Source organism: Lagenorhynchus albirostris, chromosome 5 (genome assembly GCF_949774975.1).
Source record: "Lagenorhynchus albirostris chromosome 5, mLagAlb1.1, whole genome shotgun sequence".
NCBI lineage: Eukaryota > Metazoa > Chordata > Mammalia > Artiodactyla > Delphinidae > Lagenorhynchus > Lagenorhynchus albirostris.
The window spans coordinates 79,176,427-79,194,826 of record NC_083099.1 but is presented as its reverse complement, the minus strand read 5'-3'; the positions used below and the strand labels follow the sequence as shown (position 1 = coordinate 79,194,826).

Sequence of the window (18,400 nt, the reverse complement as noted above, 5' to 3'; positions counted from 1 at the left end):
TATTTGCAAATCATACATCTGATAAAGGGTTAATATCCAAAATATATAAAGAAATAATACAATTCAATAGCAAAAAACCCAATTTAAAAATTGGGCAGAGGAACTGAATAGACATTTTTTCAAAGAAGACAAATGGTCAACAAATACCTGAAACGGTACTCAATATCACTAATCAGAAGGGAAATGAATATCAAAAGTGTGAGATAGCACCTCACACCTCTTAATATGGCTGTTATCAAAAAGACAAGAGATAACAAGTGTTGGTAAGCATGTGGAGAAAAGGGAACCCTTGTACACTACTGGTGGGAATGTAAATTGGTTCAGCCACCATGGAAACAGAATGAAGGTTCCTCAAAAAGTTAAAAATAGAACTACCATATGATCCAGCAAGCCCACTTCTGGGTATATATCCAAAGGAAATGAAAACAGGATACTGAAGAGATATCTGCACTCCCATGTTCTGTGCACAACAGTCAAGATATGAAGACAATTCAAGTGTCTGTCAATGGATGAAGGAATAGAGAAGATGTGATATACAGCCATGAGATGGAATATTATCCCATTATTCAGCCATGGGGCTGGGGTGGGGGGGCGGTGGGGAAATCCTGCCATTTGAGACAACATGATTGGATCTTGAGGGAATTATGCTAAGTGAAACAAGCCACTCAGAGAAAAAAAAAAAAAACAACTGCATGCTATCACCTATATGTAGAATCTAAATAAAAAGTTAAACTTATAGAAACAGAAAATAGAAAAGTGGTTGCCAGGGGTTGCAGGGGTGGGGGAAATAGGGAGAAATTGGTATAAAGGTACAAATTTTCATCTCTAAAATGAATAAGGTCTGAGGACCTAATGTATGATATGGTGACTGTAGTTGATAACACTCTATAGTATAACCGAAACATGCTAATAGAACTTAAATGTTCTCACCAAATAAATAATAAATAAACATGTGAGGTGATGGATGTGCTAATTAACTGGATGGGAGGAATCCTTTCACAATGTGTAAGAATATAGTAAATCATCACAATATACACTTTAAATATCTTACAACTTTTTTTGTCAATTATATCTCAATAAAGCTGGAAAAAAAAGTCCTTAAAAAAAAAAGAAATATACATGTCAGACTTACTGAATCCGTAACTTTGGGGTCCAGTCCTTGGCATGCATAATTTGAACAATTCTCCAAATGATTTTGCTGTAACCTCTAGTTAAGAATTACTCATTTTATACAATGGAACTCTTTTGGCATCAGGAAGCCTAGACTATATTCATTGATTGCTACTAATTATCCCTGATATCTTTGAGTCTCAGTTTCTTTGCTTACAAAACGAAGAAGTTATATTCTGTATATCAAATGGCTCTGAAATAACAGAAAGCAAGATAGCTGAATAGTTAAAATAGATGTCATAAAATGCATATATCAATATGTTTAACAGAATGCTTCATACTTTTTACTTATTCACATTTTTTTTGGGTCCAAATCCTTTTGTCCAAGGAAAACTTTAAGTAAATAAGATATTCTACAGATAGCCACATTGACGTTAAGATAAGACAATTAGCAGACTGGCAACAAAGAGGATAGGACACAAAAATGACAACAGCAAAATCACAGCAGTTGGGGACCATTGTGGATAATAGAAAGTAATCTTGTATACTGTGATAAAAGATATCACTATTTTGCTATAAGGCATAAATAACTGATAATATGTGAAAATGTTAAGTCATCAATAAAAAGGTTAAACTACATGAATTCTGTTTATGAAAGCAAGGAAATATATAATATCAAGATTTCTAAGCAAAACCACTGAAACGAACAATACAAGGTATTATAAGGAGTCAGTTACCTGGTATCAAAAAGCTCAACTACTTTAGTGAAGCTTTGTTGATCCTGCCACCCTCCCTGGCTCCAAAACCAATCAGGGCCAGTTAGGTACTCTTCTTATTTGCTCCCATAACATCCTGCACAGTTCTATCATTTCACTAACCACACTGTCTTATTTATCTGCTGATATCTCTTCTATTAGACTCTGAGCTTAAGAGCATGGACCATATTATTCATCTTGGTAGGCCTACAACATAGCATAATACCTGGCACATATTAGATGCTTTGATATGTTTAGTTAAATCAAGGAATAAATTCAGGATATATCATCCTCTAAGGTTTTATTATACTCAGTTTATTATTTTACTGAATTCCAGTGCTTCTCAGGTACAGTTCTAAGAACAAATTAAATCAGAACCAATAGGAAGGCTTATTTTAAAAAATACAGATTCTTGGACAACTCTTGAAGCTTCTGGGGTGAGGCGCAAGGATCTGTATTTTAAAGAAAGCTCTCTAGGAGATTCTCATACATAATTAAGCTGGGCAACAATTTAAGTACATCATTTTTTTTCTCTAAAGTTATTTCAAATGTCTAATGTTTACAGACTGTAAACAGACTGTAACTCCTTCCAGAATAGCCACTATGTAATACAACTTCCAGGTAGCATGCCCTCTTAGCCTTGCAATGTACCAAGTCTATTAGCCAGCTCCCTTTTGGCTACACACGCTCCCAAGCCAGATTCACCCACTCATCTGTACTCTTCACCACAAAATACCTTCCTTAATTAAATCTTTTCATGTTTCCTTCCAGAATTAGAAGAGAAGGTACCCTTCTTTCTTTCCAAACTGGTGAATTAAACTAAGTTTTACTTAATTCAAATGTAATGAGTCCTAAGAATTTTAACCGTGGCTTGTAGCTCGTAGCTATGACATAATATCTTTTATATGGGTGAGTGATCTCCAAGGGAAAGCCTGACATTTTAACAAGTATTGCTCTTGACACAATAAGTGGTCCGTCGGTGCTATACTAAGAGCCCAACATGATGGGGGGTAATGCCAAACTATAAGAAATGTGTTTTATATTTAAATCAGGTCATCAAGGAACGAATATTTAAAGTCATTACAGACTTTACAGCTATATAAAGAAGGATTTTTCTCAACAGGTAGCAAAAGTATGTGCTGATCATCAAATGGGAAAAGGAACTATACTGTAACTTTGGTACTTCTCATTTACTCACCTCTTAACTTTTTATTGGAAATCAAATCAAGACTAAGTATAAAAGGTTTTGTCTCATTTGAAGAGTTTATTCATTGTGTGTAATTTTTAAAAAGGAGAAACAAATTTAGTAAAGAAAATGATACACATCAGGAAAGAGCAGTGGATGTAGATATTCTCTAGTAAGTTTGGTTTAGTATGTGTGCCTGTAGAACTATTATTAAAGAGAGTCAGGAAGGTAGGAGGTCTTAGGAGAGAGTTGGGAGAAAAGACAGAAGGATAGAAAAAAGTCAACAATGAGAGTGTACCAGGGGTGTAGGAATTGAATTTGTCTCATTCATTGCTGTACTTCTAATTCTTTGCAGTGTCTGATACCCAGGAGGTATGCCATATATATAATGAATGAATAAATGAATGAATGAATAATATCATAAAGGTGTCTGCTAACTGCCTCTTCCTTACCAGTAATCTTGTTTTGCCTTCAGCCAAGTTCATTTCCTCTATTTAAAAAAAAAAACCCTTGGACTTCCCTGGTGGTGCAGTGGTTAAGAATCCGCCTGCCAGTGCAGGGACCTCGGGTTCGATCCCTGGTCTGGGAAGATCCCACCTGCCCCACATGCCACAGAGCAACTAAGTCCGTGTGCCACAACTACTGAGTCTGTACTCTACAGCCCACGAGCCACAACTACTGAGCCTGTGCGCCACAACTACTGAAGCCTACGCACCTAGAGCCTGTGCTCCACAACAACAGAAGCCACCACAACGAGAAGCACACACACTGCAATGAAGAGTAGCCCCCACTCACCACAACTAGATAAAACCCTCGCACGGCAATCCAACACAGACAAAAATAAATTAAATAAAATAATTTATAAAAATAATAAAAATAAAAAAATAAATTAAAAAACCCTTCACTTTCCCCTTCTATTCTGTACCCATCTGCTCCTTTATTTAACCTCTAAACGACTGATTTAAACCCCTGTTTCTATTTCCTCTCTGCCTACTCACATCATTTGGTTTCTGCCACTAACATTCCATTGCGTTTTCAAAGGTCAGCACTACCTTCATCGTCACCAAATCCAATTTTTTTTCTCTTAGTCCTTATATCTCTGTATTATTTCATACTAAAAATCAATCCCTCCTTCATGAAATTCTCATCTCTTTTTTGCTCTTGCGGTATTTCATCATCTTGGCTATCCCTCCTATCTCTTTGATCAATATTTCTCTGACCCCCTTTTCAACATCAACTCTCTAAATATACCCCAAGGTTCTCCCTCAGCTCTTCTCTTTCTAAATTTTCCTTTCTGAAAACCTCATCAGCTCTCATGGTTCAGGATTATTCCTATACAGATAATTCCAATTCAGAATTCTCTCTTGAGCTTCAACACGTCTAATGCCTTCCAGACATTGGATAGCTCACAGATCCCTCCCTTCATCATGTCCAGAGCTAAATTTATCATTTCTTTCTCTTCCACCTGTAATATATATCCCTCTTCTTAAGGAATAGTACATTTGTCCGTTGCCCAGGCTGCCCATTCAATCATTAACACTCAGTATAATTTTCTGTTCTTCACAAGCGACTCACTTTCTTGCTTGAACACTTATATTCTATATCAGAGCTATCCCACAGAACTTTCTGTGATGATGGAAATGTCAAATATGGTAACCACCAGCAACATGTGACTACTGGGCACTCGAAATGTGGTTAGTTCAACCAAGCAACTAAATTTTTAATTTTAGTTCATTTAAATTAAATTTAAATCTCCATGAGTCTAGTCGTTACTGTATTTAACAGCATTAGAATACCTTTTTCTTAATACCATTCTGGAACAAAAGGCAGTACAGAGTAGTGATCAAAAGCACAGGTTTCTGAACCAGACTGCCTGGGTTTGAATTCCACCTCCATCACTTATTAGCATTGTGACCGTGAACAAGTCAGTTAATACTTCTGTGCCTCAACTACTTCATGTGTCAGATAGGGAAGCTAATAGTACCTACCTCAAAGGGTTGTGGGCATTAAGGCTTGTGGATTAGTATGCAAAATAGGTGCCTAGCCAAAGTAAGCACTAAAAAATGTTAGCCATCATTTATTATTACCATTATTTTAAAGATCATTTATATAAAGACCTTGTCCCACCTACCAGTTCCCACCTCATATTTTTAGTGGTAGGAAGACTGCCCTTAAAAAATTTTTTTTTCTCCCCAGTGCTTGTATATTGTTATGCTGCCCAAGAGGAATTCAATAGATACTGATTGTGTGCAATGTGTAAATTAGAGTTAAAAATCCCATTAAAGTGAACTAGAAATGACAAATCAATTTCCTTATTTATAATTTGTGAAAAGATTAAATTCTGTAAGTTTTGTTTTCATAATTAAACATAGCCATGCATTTATATTGGTCCCATTAGACTTGGGGCAACAAAATTAGAACACAGCAATGAATGAAGAATACCACAAAATAAAACTTTTCTCTCTCTTCCCTTCAGTTCAGTTACACCTCTGCACTGCATACTAAATCCAAAATGTTAATAATTACCGAGTACATACTTTAAGCTTATTAGCTTCACCCAGTACTTGAAATTAAATCATTACATTATCATCTTTACCATCTCTATTTTTAGTTGGCTGTTAACAGATGTGAAATGAGCTAAATGGGGCAACTGTTTTTAAGAGTTCTGAAGAGTGTGTATTTATGGATCTATACTGATTCTGGAGATCCCCTTTCAGGTTTCAGTAACACAGAAGCTGTAATTGCAATATAAAAGCTGCTACAGCAGAAAGTGTTCTTTCAAGTTATTTAGGTAAAGCCTTTATCAGATTTAACCATCCTTGCTAGAGGGAAGAACTGTTCACTTTATTACAACAAGAGTCAATATAATTTACATGTCTATCAGAACTTACCTTAAGATTATCGTTTAAAAATGCCTTTTACTTATGTTGTCACTCAAGAAATGCATTTTTCTCAAAGAAGACAGATCAACCAGCCCAATTCAATGAAGAGTAATAAAAGCAAGATCACTTTCAGCCCCACATGCCCAACTCTTCCACGGTAATGCAATTCAGGCCAGTCTGGCTTTAAAGAAGTCAGTAACACACTCATTCCAGTAAAATCCATCACATTCTTACATGACACTTGTCTTCGACTACTGTAGCCTTTATTCCAGTCTCCCTTTGGGCAGTTTTACATCCTCCCCACTGTTCCCTGGAACTATGGAGGGAGTTCAAAAGTCGGCAGTCTTTCATAAGATAACTCAAGGGAACTTCAATTTCACTTTCTCCAAAAGTAGGGGTTTCCAAAGGAAATCGCTACTGTTACTTCTAAAACTTGGTCAGGGTTCTTGGGAACTAACTAAACTCATATTGATCTGCAATCTGGGACATACGTAGAAGAACTCCTTACAGATACACCCCGAGTCTCCACCTTCATATACAGGAGGCTGCTAAGACAAAGTTTCTTTTGGAAATTTTGCTACCAGCTACACTCAAGACCTGTTATCCTAAGTTCCCATATACTTTGGGTCCTTAATTGGTTTCTTATATTCTGATTCCCAAACTGCTTTCTGCTTCCTCTACCCATTATTCAATCCCAATTGTTTCCTTCTTCCAAATCTTTCCACTTCTCTCCTAGAAACTTACTCCATGATTATATAAAATTCCATTATATTCTTATCCTCAACCTCATTGTATTAACTGATGCCAGCCTCTACCCTGAAGATAAAACTTCTCCTGCTGCCCTCTCAGATGGATGCTGTTCACTCTTCCACATTCGAATTACCCTGGAGTTAAAAAATAGGAAATACCTTGCATGAGGCTTTGGACCATCTAGCTATACTCCCCTTCCCTTCCTCTTCCCTTACTGTTAATACCTTTTAACTCCCTGTCAGCATCTGATTCATAGTCTTGCCTCTCTAAGTCCTGTCATTAACCACTTCCATATCCACTTGGAAAACTGATTCCACATCCTACCCAGTGTTCCTCAAAACACTGTTCACCTGCACCAGAATTGTCTCAGGTGCTTCTTAAAATGTAGATTCCTGGGCATGTATAACTCTGAATCAGAATATCTGGGGGCCTTTGTTATAAAGCAGAAACTAACACACCATTGTAAAGCAATTATACACCAATAAAGATGTTAAAAAAAAAAAAGAATATCTGGGGGCAAGGTCCAAGAATCAAATTAAAAAACTAAGACATCAGGGCTTCCCTGGTGGCGCAGTGGTTGAGAGTCCGCCTGCCGATGCAGGGGACACAGGTTCGTGCCCCGGTCTGGGAGGATCCCACATGCCGCGGAGCGGCTGGGCCCGTGAGCCATGGCCGCTGAGCCTGTGTGTCCAGAGCCTGTGCATCCAGAGCCTGTGCTCCGCAATGGGAGAGGCCACAACAGTGAGAGGCCCGCGTACCGCAAAACAAACAAACAAACAAACAAAAAAAACTAAGACATCAGACTGCTTATCAAAGCAAAATTTAACTATATCTTATTTACAAGAAATACACTGTAAATACAAGGGTACAGGAAACACAAAAGTTAAGAGATGGAAGTAAGATACACCACAAAACATTAACTAAAAATAAGTTGGTTTATACAATATAATACTATTAACTATAGTCACCATGTTGTACATTATATCCCCAGAACTTATTTACCTTATAACTGGAAGTTTGTACCTTTGACCATCTTCACCCATATTACCCCTCTCCCCCTTTCACCTCCACTTCTGGCAACCACGAATTTCTTCTCTGTTCCCATGAGCTTGGTTATTTCAGATTCCACATCTAAGTGTGCTAATACAGTAATTGTCTTTCTCTCTCTGACTTATTTCACTTAGCATAATGCCCTCAAGGTCCATCCATGTTGTTTCAAATGGCAGAATTTCCTTCTTTTTTATGGCTGAGTAATATTCCACTGTATATATAACACAATTTCTTTATCCATTCATTCATTAGTGAACACAATCTTAAAAATTCTCATGACAAGAAAAGAATTGTAACTATGTGAGGTTATGCATGTTACCTAAACTTATTGTGGTAATCATTTCTCAGTATATACATATATCAAATCATTTTGTTGTACACCTTAAACTAATACAAAGTTATATGTCAATTATATCTCAATAAAACTGGGGAAAAAAGTGGGATTTAGCTGTTTTATTACCAGACAAAATAGACTTCAAAGTACAATGTATTACTGGATATACAGAGGCTATATCATGATGATAAAATGTTAAACCCTTCTGGAAGTTTAAACAATCTTAAATTAGAACACACCTAATAAAACAACCTCAAAATATATAAACAAAAATGGGCAGAATTAAAATGAGAAATAGAAAAATCCACACTTATAGTTGGAGATTATAATATTCATTCCTTAGCAACTGATGAAACAAGCAACAAAGAAAATCAGTCGAGATAGAGAAGATTTGAACAAAAAGACTAACAAACTTGACCTAATTGATATATTTAGAACAATGCACTCAACAGTTACAAAATATGCATTCTTTTCAAGTGCACAGAAATATTTACCAAAATTGGCATTAAGCAAATCTCATCAAATTTCAAAGAATGAAATCATACAGCACATGTTCTATGCACAATGAAAGTAAGCTAGAAATCAATAATTAAAAGATAATAAACATTCTCAAAGTTTGGAAATTAAGTGGCACATTTCTAAACCACCCATGAGTCAAAGAAGAAATCATAATGGAAATTAGACAGTATTTTGAACTGAATGATAATGAACAAAATTTCAGAGAGGTAGCTAAAGCTGTGCCTAGATAGAAATTTAGAGCCTTAGAGCTTTCTAAAGGGAAGCCTGAAAAAAACCAGTGAAACAACTACCCAGTGCAAGAAGTTAGAAAAAAAAACAGCTAATTAAACCCAAAGAAAGTATAGACATAATAGAGAAAAAACCAGAAATTAATAAAATAGAAAACAGACATATAATAGATAAAATCAACAAAGCCCCAAACTGGTCCTAGATAGACCTCTAGCAAGACTGACCAAGAAAATAAGAGAAAGGCCACAAATTACCCATATCAGAAATGAAAAAAGGAATACTACTGCAGATCCTACAGATATTGAAAGACAATAGAGGATATAAAAACAAATTTTTTGACAATTTACATGAAGCAAATTATTTCAAAAACGTAAGTTATCAAAATTGATATAGAAGAAATAGTCATTTTCATATTTTCTTTAATGTTATTTAAAAACTCCCACAAAGAAAACTTTAGGTCCAGAGGTTTTTAACTGTGAATTCTTCCAAATACCTAAGGAAGAAATAAAACCAATCTTACATAAACTCTTCCGGAGAATAGATACAGAGGTAAAACTTCCCAACTCATTTTACGAGGCTAGCATAATCCTGATACTAAAATCCCACAAGGAGATTATAAGAAAGGAAAATGATAGGCCAATATTCCTCATGAATTTAGATGCAAATATTTGAAAAAAAAAGTATTAGTAAATTGAATCTAGTGATATATGAAAAGAATACATCAAGACCAAGTTGGATTTACTCCAAGAATGCGAAGTTGGTTTAACATTTAAAAATCAATCAAAATAATTTACCATAGTTACAAAATAAAGCAGGGAAATTATGATTATCATGCAAAAGCACCTGATAAAATCCAATACCAGTTCGTGGTTCAAACTCTCATCGAAATAGAAAGAGAAGGTAACTTTAATCTGATAAAGTATATCTACAAAAAGTCCTATAGCAAAACCCATATTTAATGGTATTACATTAAAAATTTCCTGAGATTGGGAATGAGACATGGATGCCTGTTAGCACCACTTCTACTTAACACTGTACTGGGGATTTAGCCAATTCAATAAGAAAAGGGGAAAAAACCCCAAATAAGACAAAAGGTGAATTACACGCGCAGACTGGGCTCTGAGTAGATAAGAGGGGCAGGTGGGCGGGGCAGGCAAATGAATTTAAGTTCAATTTCAACTTCAAATTGTAAAGCACTAGACCTTAACTTCACACCTTTTAAGCTTCTCTCTCATCCTCCCTACAAACCTGTAGGCTAGATAAAGCAGGTATTATTTACCTCTAATTTGCAGATGACATACTAAGGCTCAGAGAAGTAAACTGATTAGTCTAAGTTTCTCTTTAAGAAGCAAAAGCAATATGCGACTGACCCAGGAAGTGGAAGTTCAACTCTAAGTTTCTTTTCAATATGTTAAGCTTTCTCACAGAAAGGGAGCTAGAAAAGTCCAAAGGGAAATTTTGTCCAGAGCTTATTATTGGGTCTCCCAAACTTAAATAAAGTTACCACTGAATTCATTATCTAGTTTCTTTTTCTTCCATAGATAAGAATTTGGGAACATAGTAGGCTGAAATGATATAGACAGGTCCCCTCCGACTTCAAACTCATAGAAATGCCATAAAAATATTTTTTAAAAATAAAAAGGACACACTTAAGAAAAAAAAAAAAAGGAAATTCCCCAGATGCTAGAAATGAAGGAAAAACTTAAAGATTATGAAATGGGAGCTGACCCAGATTCAGATATAACTTTAGGGTTTGGTCCCCAAAGTTTTACTGCCCAGCCAAGAATAGGGGTCTGTTTTCCAGCTTTTAAGGCAAGAGTATATGTGGGTGAGTGACAAAGAACAGATTCCCTTCTTGAAATGTGGACCCTTGATGAGCAGCCCAGTCAGTGAAAGAGAGTAGGAAAAACTCTGTCCACTGGCTCAGGAAAGCAGGAAAAACTTTCTGTCAGGGACCTTGTAGAAAGTAGATGAAAGATCCACAAAAAATGGAAACCACAATCAGATGCTGGGGGGAATTTACATTATCAAGATTGCATGGAAATTCCAAGCTGAGTAATTACAAGGATCACTGAAATCGCTAGGGCTCTGGCAGCAACAGAAATGAAAGGCACTGTACTCTCACAACACAGCATACAAGACTTCAAAAGGGAAGAGGAGAAAAAAAATCCTGTTGAAGATGTGGTCATCTTCAAGAATTACAAACCATACAAGAGGTACATTTCCATGAGGTAGAGTCTGCATATATAGCAAGTAGGACATCTGTCACCCACCCAGAAAAAAAAATAGAACAAGCCAAAAGAAACCATAAAATATTATGTTGAATATGATTAAAATAAAAAGTAAAATATAATGAAAGATCAGAATATTTTGAAAAATTTTGACATTTGAAAAAGAACCGAAAGGAACATCTGGAAATTAGAAGTTACAGTTACTGAAATAAAAAACTGAGTGGATTTATTAAAAAACAGATTAGACATAGTTGAAGAGATTCTTAGTTAACTGGAAGGCAGATATGAGTACATCATCCAGAATGCACCATGGAGAAACAAACAATAGACAACATGAAAGTGCAATTAAAAGATGTGGAGGACAAAAATCCAATAGAAGTTCAAAAGAAGAAGATAGAAGGAAAGAGGTAAGGCAAACAGATAATGGCTAAAAATTTTGAAAAATGAAGATATATACGAGGCGTACAACTTCTGAGTAGGATGACTAAAAACTAATCCACCCCTAGATGTAGGTTAGCAAAACTACAGAACATCAAAGATTATAAAAAAATTTTTTTTTTCTAAAGCAACTAGAGAGAAGAAATTACCTTAAAAAGGAATAACACTTAGGCTGACAGAGGATTTCTAATCAGTGGCAATATACATCGCAGACTGTGGAACAACAGGTTCAAGCAACTGAAGGAAAATAACTGTCAATCTAGCTAACTGCTATTCCCTCCTTATTTATTTCTTAACTCAATGGAGAGAGGTATGCTCGTACAAGAGAGGCCTGGACAGGAATAGCTGGAATTAGCAAGACCAAAATATCTGGGAAGATAGCTAATTCAGTGGAAACTGCACTTGGGTTTCCTAAATGTGATGTGGAACAGATGACCTAGATATAAGGCTCCAGAAGCTTTTGCCTTTACACTATATTTCTAGCCAAAAGTTGGCTGTCTTAGTGGGAAAGCCTCGAGCAGAATGATTTATGGAGCATGTTAAGTGAACTCTAGATATACAGTATAGTAATTAAAAGTGAAGTCTCTGGAATCAGACTAATTAGGATGAAATCTTGACTCTGCTTCTTATGAACTGAATGAATTTGATCAAATTACTTTACTTCTCTATGCCTTAATTTTTGTAGCTATATCTTACAGTTTAAAAAAGACTAAGTGGGACTTCCCTGGTGGCGCAGTGGTTGAGAATCTGCCTGCCAATGCAGGGGACACGGGTTCGAGCCCTGGTCTCGGAAGATCCCACATACCGTGGAGCAACTAGCCCTGTGAGCCATAATTACTGAGCCTGCGCGTCTGGAGCCTGTGCTCCGCAACAAGAGAGGCCGCGATAGTGAGAGGCCTGCGCACCGCGATGAGGAGTGGCCCCCACTTGCCGCAACTGGAGAAAGCCTCGCACAGAAATGAAGACCCAACACAGCCATAAATAAATAAATAAATATTAAAAAAAAAAAAAGACTAAGTAAGCAAAGACATGTAAAACATTGGGCATAGTATCTAGCACAAAGTAGGTGTTTAATAAAACCCAGCTATTATTATTACTTAGTCTTGACTACAGGGCTGTAATTGGATCATGAATTTGAAGGAGTTATCTTTAATATGGCACTGAAAAACTAAAATATAAGAAACACATACCCTGACATCTACTGAGCAGCCCACAGTCCATGACGGATTTCCCAGCACTTGATTTTGGCACAGGAGATGAACTAGGGAAGATTTCCCAACACCTGTAAAAGATACAAGAACTCTAGTCATTTAAAAGACATGCTGAAATATATTATGGCAAAAGTAAGACTGAGAATAAGCAGTAATAATGATATATAAAGCATGGTTGTCTAAAGGGTGTTCATACCATACCAATGATTTAATAAGCTTCATTGATAAAGAGAAGATGGTTAAGGACACTGGTTCTCTCAAATTTAGCATCAGAATCCTCTGGAGGGTTTGTTAAAACACAGAATGCTGGGTCCTGTCCCCAGAGTTTCCAATTTGACAGGTCTGTCATGGAACCCAAAGATTTTGCACTTCTAACATATTCCCAGGTGATGTTGATGCTACGGATCCAGGGAACTCACTTTGAGAACTACTGGTCCAGGGCAATTTCAAATAAACTAATCCCTTTCCTTTGGAAGGATTTCATCTATTCAGCCTATTTTAGAATTGTAGAATCTTAACATATCTTAGAGGTAATCTCCTCTATCCTGACCACCAATGCAGAGGCCCCTTCCACAGACCCTGTTAGATCGTCTTTCAGATTATGCTTGAACACTATCAGTGACAGGGATTCACCATTTCACAATTCCATATTTAGATATTCCAGTTCTCCCATACAGTGATTTTTAGAAAGCAGTCAACCACTTGGCCCAGACTTATCTTTTGGAAAAGGAGAACAACTCTTCTTCTTCTTCTACATCATGGCCCTTTAACTTCATAGACAGCACTTGTCTTTTCTTTTTATTTAAGTATAGTTGACATACAATATTATGTTAGTTTCAGGTGTTCAACCCTTAAATACATTACAAAATGATCGCCACAATAAGTCTGGTAACCATCTGTCCCCATGCAAAGCTATTACAGTACCACTGGTGATATTCCCTATGCTGTACAATACATCCCTGTGACTTATGTATAATTGGAAGTTTGTACCTCAATTCCCTGCACCTATTTCACCCCTCTCCCCACCTCTCCTTTCTAGCAACCACCAGTTTGTTCTCTGTATGAGTCTGTTTCATTTTGTTTGTTCATTTTTTTTTAGATTCTACATATAAATGAGATCATACAGTATTTGTCTTTCTGACTTATTTCATTTAGCATAACACCTTCTAAATCCATTCATGTTGTCGCAAATGGCAAGATTTCATTCTTTCTATGGCTAATAGTCGACCTGTATGTGTATATATACACATATTTTCTTTATCCATTCATCTATTGTGGACACTGAGGTTGCTTTCATATCTTGGCTACTATAAATAATGCCGCAATGAACATAGGGGTGCATACATCTTTTCGAATTAGTCTTTTTGTTTTCTTCAGGTAAATACCCAGAAGTGGAACTGCTGGATCATACAGTAATTCTATTTTTAATTTTTTGAGAAGCTTCCATATTGTTATCCACAGTGGCTGCACCAATTTACAATTCCACTGACAGTACATGAGGGTTCCCTTTTCTCCACATCTTCGATAACACTTGTTATTTGTTGTCTTTTTGATGAGTTATTCTGACAGGTGTGAGATGATATCTCATTGTGGTTTTGATGTGCATTTCCCTGATGATTAGAGATGCTGACCATCTTTTCATGTGTATGTCTTCTTTGGAAAAATGTCTATTAAGGTATTCTGCCTATTTTTTAATTGGATTGTTTTTTGATATTGAGTTGTATGAGTTCTTTATATATTCTGGATAGCCCCTTATCAGATATGTTGCTTGCAAATATCTTCTCCCATTCAGTAGGACAGCACTTTCTTTTCTTATAGATCTCCTGGGTTTAGGATAATCTAATTACTAATGCTAGGGCTAGTATTCTGAGATCTGTAGGAAGAGGAAAGGGAATGAGCTATCCCTGTACATTTATGTGTAGAGTTACTCATTCAATTAACATATCTGGGATGCCATTATAACAAGCATTGTTGGTGAATCTTTATGCGTCACTAGTTATCAAAAATTTAGCCGACCTCTTTGTGTGCATTACTGTGCATGGATCTATCACTTTTTATTATAAAGTTTTATTTACAGTCTATCTAGAAAGTAAAGAAAAAAAGAAGAAAATAAATCACCCAAAGAGCACTACTGTCAATAATGTAGATTTAAATTCATAAGCAGAGTTTTTCTATAAGCAGGTTGTTACTGTGAATATATTACACAGTGTACTTAAAAACAATGAAACATAGCCTTTGCTTACACAGTTGGTTTTGTCTGAAATATCCTACACATCCTCTCCTTCCATTTTCCCTCTCATTAGCCTGGTGAATTAATCTTTCAAGACTCAGCATCATTCTAGATATAAAGTCTTCTCTTACTCCATACAGGTAGAACTAAGCACATCACCCACCATCCTCTGCATCTCCGCTGTACACTGTACATTTTTCTATAGAGCACTTAAAATACACTATTACACTTGCTCGTTTATAGTGTTTACTCACTCTGCTTGATTTTAAGTTCTTTGAGGCCTGGGACTGGGTTTTACTCATTTTTTATTTCCAGTACTCAGAGAGGGCCTTAATTAGTACTTATTTAGTGGCTAAAAATTTCCATGTTATTATAGAATCTTCATAAATATTTTTAATGTCTCCATAGTAGTTCAGAGAGGAGACATAATGATTTATGTAACCATTTTCTCATTATTAGATATTAGGGTGCTTTGAACTTTTCATTATGCTAAGAAAAGATTTCTGTTTACACTTTCGTTTAAAATTAAAATTATTTTATTAGTATACCTTCCCAGAAGTGAAATTAATATGTAAACTGAAATCAACATTGAAAGTTCTTGATATACATTGACAATGTTTATCTGGTTACTATGCCACCCGCCATACACATAAGCCTGCAGGTCTTGTTGCACCTCAACAGTATGTAGTTGCTTTTTCATCTTTGTTAGCTTATAAGAGAAAAAAAAGTGACATCTTGCTTTAGTCTGCATTTCTTTACCTTCTGGTAAAGATACACATTATGTTCATCTTTGCTAACCAGTTGTTTTTCCTCTCTTATGAATTATCTACTGATGTGCTCCGCCCATTTATCTACTAGGTTTTACTGTTGTCAATTTACATGACCTCTTCATATACTAGCTGCTCATGTAATTGAACCAAACATTTCCCCAGATTTCCCTTCCATTCCTTTTATTTTTTTACATACAGGCACGTAAGATTTTTGACTACTCAAAGTGAGCTTTGTATTTTATTTACTGCATTGCATCTGATATCTATGGCCTTTAGGGCATATTGTTGATTTTTGTGTTTGCATGTAGGTTTGTTTATGTTGGAGGAATATAACTAGGCATTTAGTTATCAGCTTGATACAAGTCTTGAAATTCTAGTTAAGCTTAACTGTGTCAGAGTAAACAGCTCTATGTAATAATATTGTATAGCTCTCCATGAATTAACTGCATTGGGTGATAAGAGTTAGCTAACATGGGATGAACTTTAAACAGTAAGAACAACAGAAGTGCCAAGAATAGTGGTTAACTTTAAGAATTTTGGAAAATTCTGATTCTATGTTTTCATCATTAGAACTAACTTAGATCAAAAGAATGCACTTGATTTGCTGGGGAAAAAAAGTTCAATATAATCAAATAAATGCCAGCTCCAAACAGAGCTGGTAATGTATTAAGCTCATCCCTTACATATGAAGGAACAAAGAGAAAAGAGTGTGTGCATGTTAGAGAGACTTTCAGGATTCCTTACTAAATTATCAAATATCTCTATGGGATACAAACAAATTTCTAAATCCCTAGTCATTCCTTTATATATTTGCGAAATCCTCAAAATTTCACAGGGGAAATGAGCCTTTATTCAAGGTAAACTTTGAAGTTTAAATACAAAGGCAGATGAAATGTAAAAAGTATATTCTAACTTGTAAGACAGCAAATCATTGTTAAAAGGGAACTGATAAAAAGACAATAACTGACTTTGCACATATAGCCTAACATCAGTGAATGTGTGACAAGATCAATCACTTTCCTGGTGGGCATAGCTCTGTCTTCTGTTTTGCAACTAAACTATAATAATAATTTTAAAAGGCTTACTAACTGCCTGATCACTTTTTCACATTTAATACAGCAGCCAATTCAATGCTGTTGTGTTATGCATTGATTCCACAGTTATATCCCCAGCACCTAATTCAGCATTTGCCATGTATTATAATAGGGAAATAATTTTTTGGGGAAAAAAATAAATCGATTAGTTTGAACAAGATGTAACATGAAGCGATTGTTAGATGCAATAGAAAGGTAATTATAAATGAGAGAAAGCACCCACTTCACATATCATGAAGAACTGTGTTAGCTCTGGATTCTTCTAAATCCTACTTGGTGATACTCCTACGAAGCCCATTTAGACCACTGTTGCTTTCTTTATCTGTAAAACTGAGTGCTTTTATTAAATTAACTTCAGCACCACTTCATGCTAAAGTTGACATAAACTGGATTATGTTCATAGAATTTCATAATGCAACTTTCTGAAGGGAATATTAAATAATGCTCTCTGTAAAATACTTTGCAATGCAAATAATCTTCAGGCAATGTGAAAATGTTCTCAACCTCCTCCCCCCACCAATTTTATTCAGTTTGGTAAGGCTAGTTTTCAAGCTCTTTGGGGGTATGTCCTCTCCACCTCCAAGCATCTGACACAACGTCTTTGCTCAAGCAGACATCCAAAGGTCAACTCCAGAAAAGCACATCTATGAAATGCAAGGTTAATATTTATTCCAAGTTCTTAAGACGCTTAGGAGTGGAGGGTATGAGAAACAGGATAGTGAAGGGGAGATAGAAACACAGACTTCAACTCCTGTTCTCAAGCGTCCAAGGTAAGAATTTTAACACTAGGATTAAACTGGGCTCAGCATTAAGTCCTAGCTGCTTCATAAAATGGCCCTTATCTTATTTTTTCTATTTCTTCCAGCCCAGCACATAACAGTTTTTCAATTAAGATTAAACAGAACAAAGAAAAAAGAAGCGCAGTTGAGACTAAAACAGGTCAACCACCTGATACTTCACGAAATAATATGGGTTAGTGTTCTAAGTACGTGGACTCCCGGCTCAAACTAGTTCTGTCATTTACATCTCTTTAAAAGAGATTTGTCATTTGTGAAATGGGATAATAGGACTGATCTCAGGATTAAATGAGTTAATATATGCAAAGCACTTGGAACAGTGTCATTCTTCTTAGTGCACATTTGATTTCTTTAATTAACAAAATCTATTAAAGGCAAGGTCCGAACTTCTGTCTCAGCACGGCGCCCAGTACAACACTCAACCTCCGCAGATCTTTTAAAACAAAGGATCACTAGGCTTCGGTCGCCCTGGAAACCAACGTAGAAACCAGCGAAAACAGAGAAAGGCCCCGGCTCCGCGCCCCCCACCCCTGCGATGCCGCCGCTCCGTTAAATTGAGCAAAGTCCTCTGGGAAGTGTAGTCTTTAGGCCTTAAGAGGGAATTCAGCCACGGGCCGGAGTCAGTTAGTCGGTGTGTGTGTAAAGGGAGAGTGAAAGGGGAGGATTTTCAGATAACTCAAAAGTGTCGGGAGCCCCAGAGGTGGGTTAAGCGGCTCACCTGAGTCTCCCAACACCAGTACCTTCACCCGATCCAGGGACGCCATCTTGCCACTGCCTTCCTAAGGTTAACGCCTATTCCGGGATTATAGGCCAAT

At 36.3% G+C, this 18,400-nt stretch overlaps 1 protein-coding gene across 5 annotated transcripts in view; it reads right to left on the bottom strand.

Moving 5' to 3' along the window:
- The window catches only part of RABL3 (RAB, member of RAS oncogene family like 3), a 68,325-nt gene extending 49,964 nt beyond the window's left edge, over window positions 1-18,361 (bottom strand). For all 5 annotated transcript variants that reach the window (XR_009540756.1, XR_009540754.1, XR_009540755.1 and 2 more), the window contains exons 1-2: window positions 18,304-18,361; window positions 12,674-12,765 (exon numbers count right to left, since the gene is read on the bottom strand). Coding sequence is in view for 2 of the 5 variants with exons in the window: in XM_060150515.1 (XP_060006498.1) it covers window positions 12,674-12,765; window positions 18,304-18,349 (138 nt within the window). In the remaining 3 variants the exon portion in view is untranslated. The remainder of the gene's footprint in view (window positions 1-12,673; window positions 12,766-18,303) is intronic.
- Window positions 18,362-18,400: the final 39 nt, after the last annotated feature.